This window comes from Pyrus communis, chromosome 1 (genome assembly GCF_963583255.1).
Source record: "Pyrus communis chromosome 1, drPyrComm1.1, whole genome shotgun sequence".
Classification (NCBI taxonomy): domain Eukaryota; kingdom Viridiplantae; phylum Streptophyta; class Magnoliopsida; order Rosales; family Rosaceae; genus Pyrus; species Pyrus communis.
The window spans coordinates 19,057,161-19,064,284 of NC_084803.1; the positions used below are offsets into that span (position 1 = coordinate 19,057,161).

A 7,124-nucleotide genomic window follows, 5' to 3' on the forward strand; every position below is an offset into this window, starting at 1 on the left:
GGGGGAGTGTTGGAGAGTTGACCTTTTGTAATTAGTTTAGTTACCTTTTTGAGTCCTTATAATCAGATTTTAATTAGGTTATTTGATGTTAATTTCTTTCCTTGTAAATCACTCTTGCACATTATATATTTTCCTCCTTGGTGAGAAGAATGATATCAGAAAATTAAGCCCCAAAGATAAGCTCTAATTAGCACCGTGGTGATATTTTTGTTGATTTCTGAATGAGTTTTTTTGTCAACTCTTCCATTTCTTAAATCCCTTAAAAGTGGTGCTTTCGTTCCAAGTTGGATTATAAATTTAATGTCATTAACTTGTGTAATAATACCTCATTGGGATTTTTGATGTCCACCCTGTTTCATGCTACAAATTGCATCTGCATTCGTGATTGATCAGTGCACCGGCATATATCATACTTCCACAGTGGATGGCTTAATGGATATGATCTAGTTTGTTGTTGTTTCGCTTTTCGTATGTAGTTGTGGCAATGTAATCTTTTTATTAATATATTTTATCTCCGCTCCTACATTGTTCTACTCGAAAGCCTCATCCAATCCTTCATTATTAAAAAAGAAAAATTGTTGTGAACTGTGTGGTAGGAGGAAGAAATGCACATGGAATGACATAAAATGTTAACCAAGACAGGAAAAAGACAACCTACTCAAAATTGTTTAGTTTTGTTTTCATGTTGTGTACGATTCCATCTGCATTTGTTCCGTATCCTACCCGTCACCTTTCCTATATCCTTATTCATCCCTCCCGTTTCATGTAAGCCTCTATTTCTAGCAAGAAAATAAAGACTAAAAACTAAAAATCTATTAGCTTCATTTTCCTTATAGCTTAATTGACTTTACCCATCACCTTTCCTATATTATTGAGATGGTCCACACTATTTCTGGAACTATAACAAAATGACTCACACTATTTATGAAACTTAATCAAAATAACTCACACTATTTCTGGAACTATAACAAAATGACTCACACTATTTATGAAACTTAATCAAAATAACACTATCGCAAACTAACCCACACTATTTCTGGAATTGTAACAAAATAACCCGCACTATTTATGAAACTGAATGAAAATAACCCACACTATTTTTAGAACTATAACAAAATAACCCACACTATTTATGAAATAGAATCAAAATAATGCACACTATTTCTAAAACTATAACAAAATAACTCACAATGTTTATAAAACTAAGCCAAAATAACTCACACTATTTATGAAACTATCGCAAACTAACCCACACTATTTATGGAATAATAACAAAATAACGCACACTATTTATGAACCTGAATCAAAATAACTCACTATTTATGAAACTGAATCAAAATAACTCACTATTTATGAAACTGAATCAAAATAGCCCACATTATTTCTGGAACTATTGCAAACTAAACCACACTATTTCTGGAACTATAACAAAATAATTCACACTATTTATGAAACTGAATAAAAATAACCTGCATTATTTCTGGAACTATAACAAAATAACCCACACTATTTATGAAACTAAATCAAAATAACCCACATTATTTTTGGAACTATAACAAAATAATTCATACTATTTATGAAACTGAACCAAAGTAAGCCACACTATTTCTGGAAATATAGCAAGATAACCTGCATTATTTAAAACTAAACCAAAATAACTCACACTATATTTGGAATTATAACAAAATAACTCGCACTATTTATGAAATTGAACCAAAATAACCCACACTATTTCTAGGACTATAGCAAAATAACCCACACTATTTATGAAACTAAACCAAAATAACCTACACTATTTCTGAAACTATAGCAAAATAACCCATATTATTTATGAAACTGAATCAAAATAACTCACATTTTTTTTTAAATTTTATATAATATAATTAATTCCAAAATAAACTTTAAATTGTGAAAGTTATTGAACTAGGTATAAGAGTGATCATAAAAATGACCAACAGCTGCAAAACCTCTGCAACCATATTCACTTGTTGAGGAATTTGATGAAGAAGATGCCAAATGTCTTGTATGACTGAAGCAAATCTCTATGGAATCTGAACATGTTTCTTTATGCGGGTTTCCGGGAGGGGGTTGCCCATTCAGATGGGTAGGCGGGGCCCACTGGTTGTCCAGCTCGAGTTTACACCGCCACGTAGATATGCTGAGTTTATCGCTGGCTTCGCTAAAATGGTGTTGGCGCGGCACAGCAAGTGGTTGACAGCGCAGCCTTTCTCATGCGAGTTTCCGTTTTCGCCTCAACGAGAGCTTGTCACGTGCACTCAACGGAAATAAGTCTTTTTTGGAGTTTTCCTCCGTCCTTACCTTGGATGACACCTTTGGATAGCATGAAATGTTGGTTGTCAACGTGTCGAAATCAACTGGCACGGGTTCGCCGTCAGATTGATGTCATGCTATCGTGGGGTGACTCAAAGTTACGAATAAATTCCAAACTCATATTTCACATAGTACATCTCGGGTTCAATTTTTGAGCTAGTGAATCGTACAATGGCGACCATGGAGAGGCTAAAATGTCTCTGAGTCTTCTCGACTCCTGAAAAGGTGGACTGCAGTGACGAAAACACCAACTGGTCCCCTTTTTCTAAAAAAAATAAATAAATAACATAAAGATATAGTTAGATACTGTAGTGCAGTGTTGGCCCTCAAATGTATTCTTATTTAGGGTGATTTTCCATTTAAAATATAAAAAAAATTACAAAATCTGTCACTACAACTGGCACCCACTTTAATTGACACTCAATTTCTCATACTTTTTTATATTTTGGAATAGGTCAACACGTGCAATGTCTATTTTCTGATTTTGTTTTTTACATTTGCATTTAGACGCTGCATTGCAGTGTCCATTTCATGATTTCGTTTTTTTTCATCATTCACACGCCTACTAGATACTTGTTTTTATATTTGGATTCAGACACTTCAACGCAGTGTCCTCTTCCTAATCTATTTTTTATTTTTGGATTCAGACACTGCGTTACAGTGTCCATTTTCTGTTTTCGCTTTTTCATCACTTACACGCCTCCTACAAGCTATTTTTACATTTGAATTCAGACACTGTACTGCAATGGTCGTTTTTTGGGTTTGTTTTTTACCTTCGGATTCAGACACTCACAAGCTAAAAATACGATTTTGCCTCATTTAAAAAAAAAAAAAAATTGCTTCTGAAAGATAAGTTTTAGTTATGGGCCATATACTCTACAAATAATCTTCTCAGCATAAGAGAATGATCGAACAACTATGTACACTCTCCTCGTTAAAGAGAAGAGTGACCACAACCAAAGATGAAGAAGGATATGATGAAGTAGACAAAAATAGTGTTGAAGTATGAATTAGACATGAGTTTAATCGTTATAGTGTACAAACACAAGACAATACTTTAAAGGCTCGTTTGATACATATAGTTAGATAGGAATGGAGAACTTCCCAATTGTATGTATGTATCAAAAGTGAAAGTACATGACTTTTCATTTGAGTAGACTAAAGAGAGACGCTTTCTTTTTCCTTTCCATGTTTAGTACGGGTTTCGTTTTAGAGGACTGCGAATGGTCAGAGTCAGGTCAAATGACGTGTCTTGGTCGGTTGGTCTCCTATGTCTAAAATCCAAACAGCTGCCTTTCCCATGTTAATGACAAATGACAAATTGTAGCTCGTGTCAAAAGATTAACCAACGGTTCAACATCCAGCTTAGAATTTGACATGAGCCTACAACTTGTCTATTTCATAAACTGTATAGCCAGCTATTCGGATTTGGACATTGGCAACCAACCTAAACTAATTAACCGACCAATGAAAACTAGAGGACTTTTACTTTTGAACAAATAACCGTTGGTAAAGTTCCTACCTTTTGTGTCGCTCCATTAAAATATGAGTTTTATTGTCAACAGTTCTCGTTGGTGCATGATTTGTAAAATCTTTTATAAATCCATACCGGTGGCAGTTGGTAGTTAAGTGCCACATGTAAATCTTTTCAGCTCGAGGTTGTGGGTATATCCTGACACTGGTGGTGAGAATAACCAATCTCTCCTAAACTTTATAGTTAACACAAATTCATCAATCAATTCATGTGCCAACCCTAAACAACCGGTTTTTGCATATAAATCAATCAAGGCAGTCTGTATGAAAAGGTTTTGCTCAAACACTGCTCTGATCACAACACAATGAACCTCTTTGCCAGACCTAATCGCAGCGAGAGCCGCGCACGCCTTGATGAGGAATGGAAACGTGAAGTCATCAGAAGGGCAACCGGAAGCCCGGGAATGCAGGTTGACATACAAGAGGTCATGGTAGAAGCCGTGATTGCTAAGGTACCGGATTACCAGGTTCTGCAGGCCAAGCCCTGGCCTTTGGATTTGTTGGAGAGAGAGAGAGAGAGAGAGATGATATTTTATGAGTGCAAATATGAGAACCCAGATGAAAAACTGGACCTAACGAATTGGTCTACCAGAAAAAAAATCCTTAACAAGTCCTTGTACTATGAGAAGGAGGTGAGAGGCTTCGTGTCCTCGCACGTTTTGCAGAGTTTTAGTTGACGGAGGAAGTGGGTGGTTTTGGAGTTGATTGAATAATGTTTGTGTCTGACAAGAGAGAGAATTAACGGAGAAGAAGAAAGAGTATTGGATAGGCGGAGGAAGGAACTCATTACTCCATTAAGACTCTGAGATTGGAGCCCAAAGCTAGCCGTTAAGATTTGTATTTGGTCATCTGGGCTAACCTACTTTGGTCATCTGGGCAAACGGTCTAGCTCAACTGGCTCAACCAACATGTGCAAAGGAAACGAGATACAACATGAGCCCTATAACAAAACCGACAATTGTCAACAGAAAATGATCTCCGAATATTTTGTAACCTAAAAAGTTTTAAGAGAATTTTTATTAACGCTCCAAAAATGCCATGCAACACCATTCTCTTCCTTTTTACACAGAAGTCGAGACAAGATGATATTTTATGAGTGCAAATATCAGCTTCATTATATATTTGAGACTCGAGGTTAGCACAAGCAACGAGTGAGAAAGCGGAAATGAGTTACAATTACGGTGAGTCAAAACTTCGATTCCTTCCATTGTAACCAAAACAATAGTAATACCATCAATCATAATTAGCATTTTTCATGAACTAACATTTAAAATTTTACATAGTACCACCACCACACTCAACACTAGGCACCATAGTTATGTTTAAGATTTACCATACTACAAAACATTCTCAAAGCAAAACGAAAAGGCTTTTGTTTAAAGTTATAAATCACACAATAATTCTACATGGATCACGACCTCGACATCACGCAGAAGGCTAAAAGCTTACAAGTTCTAATACCCGTATGCTGTTCTCTTCATCATCCTGATAAACTCATCAGCATTAACTTCTCCATCACCTGTATATTTCAAGCCATAACCTCTAGGATCAGCGAAATTATAATCAACGATTACAAAGCAGTGGCACACAGGAGAAAAAGGTTGATGGCATCAAAAGGGGGGTGGTTTATCTTTTGATGATGGTTTATATATATTTATGCACTTACGATCTCGGTCTGCTTCCTCAATCATCTCTTGGATCTCTCTGTCAGTGAAGTTCTCACCCAGATCCTTTGCAATGTTTTTAATGTCTGCAGCAGATATCTTTCCCTGGATTCAAATCCGGAAAGAATGGGGTTAAGTATTGACAGACTGAAACAACACAAGTATTTGAATTTAAGTATTCCAAACTGAAACAAAACTAATATTGAATAAGCAAAACAATACATTGCGATCTAGGTCGATGAGCTGGAATGCTTTCATGAGTTCCTCCTTTGTGTCCCGTTCTCCAATTTTGGCTGTCATCATGTGTGCAAACTCATCAAAGTCGATAGCACCACTTCCATCCTTGTCAACATCTGCAATCATTTGATTAATTTGCTGCAAAGAAACAACAGAGCAACATGTTAGCCATTCAGTCAACGTACCAAATATTGAATAACAAATAGAAAGAAAATTACTAGGAATCTCAAGAAATTCAAATGATAAATATGTTCACCTCTTAACATACTATTAGTTTGTAATGAGGTTCCAGAGAACATGGCAAAAATGAAACAGCAAAAGCTAAACGTGTAGAAAAATCAACAGATAATCTAGAGGGCCAGAAAATAGAGACGCGCCTAACCATTTAGAGCCAAGCAAACATACGGAAAAACTTAATTCCCAATCGGAAAATATTACTCAGTCTCACCACCAGGTTTTAATTTAAAGTTTTAAACCGTACACAGACAAATTAGAGATAATAACATACGCAATACAATTTTAGGAAAACCATATTCAAACACACAAACACAAGCTTAACAAGTGAATGTATGTAGACGGTAAGTTACCTCTTCGGTCATCTCAAAACCGAGAGCCCTGTCACGAAAAAAATAAACAATCAGCTGTAAACATTTAGATGACTAAACAAATAATTAATCACAAAGCATGAGTTAAGAACTCATACCTCATGGCAACATTCAGTTCCTTGGCATCAATGGTGCCTAAACAACACAATATGATCAACATAAAAAACCATGAATTTAATCAAACATTCTTATACAAAAAATGTAAGCCAATGACATCAAACCCTTCAAAAAATCTTAATCAAAATCGTAACTTTGCAGTACCTGAGCCATCGGTGTCGAATAACTCGAATGCCTCCTTAATCTCTTGCCTCTTTTGTTGAGTTAACCCATGATGTCTCCCTCTGGGTTTCTCCTTCCTAGATGCCCCTCTGTAAAGGCTAGTCTATCAACCCATTACCAAATTCAGACAAACCAAGTCAATCAAAACCCTACCCAGCAACCAAAATCTATCAAATTGAAAGACCCATATCCATATTTTTCAAATTCCATCAATCGATCAAATTAAATCGTTCAAAGTATGCAATTTTACCAAATAAGATTAACCAAAAAATGAGCTAAAGATGTTAAAAGATTGAAAATTGAGCTGGAAATTGCATTGAGAAGTATACCATTTAGCGACGCGTGAAGTATGAAAGTCGAAGAAAGTGTCTTTTATCTGGAGGAATTTGATGTTTCTTCGCCCGGAAGCTCTGAGGAGGTCACTGTTTGCAAATCAAATTTGGGAAGGGAATTTGGGTGTTTTGATACACCGACC

The 7,124-nt window shown here is 35.9% G+C and overlaps 1 protein-coding gene across 1 annotated transcript; it reads right to left on the reverse strand.

Moving 5' to 3' along the window:
- Positions 1 to 5,092: 5,092 nt before the first annotated feature.
- On the reverse strand, positions 5,093 to 7,124 carry LOC137748169 (probable calcium-binding protein CML20). The gene is made up of 7 exons (XM_068488276.1): positions 6,979 to 7,124; positions 6,632 to 6,752; positions 6,469 to 6,505; positions 6,353 to 6,380; positions 5,751 to 5,903; positions 5,531 to 5,633; positions 5,093 to 5,383 (listed from the first exon to the last, which is right to left on the reverse strand). Exons 1-7 carry the CDS (start codon positions 6,979 to 6,981, stop codon positions 5,319 to 5,321), a joined length of 510 nt encoding a protein of 169 aa, XP_068344377.1. The 5' UTR covers positions 6,982 to 7,124; the 3' UTR covers positions 5,093 to 5,318.

What these genes read in the sequence shown, in the direction of transcription:
- LOC137748169 (XM_068488276.1), bottom strand. An exon ending in GTTTTGAGATGACCGAAGAG is followed by an intron (nt 5,904 to 6,352) that starts GTAACTTACCGT and finishes GTTTCTTTGCAG; the next exon opens with CAAATTAATCAAATGATTGC. An exon ending in TCATCGACCTAGATCGCAAT is followed by an intron (nt 5,634 to 5,750) that starts GTATTGTTTTGC and finishes ATTTGAATCCAG; the next exon opens with GGAAAGATATCTGCTGCAGA.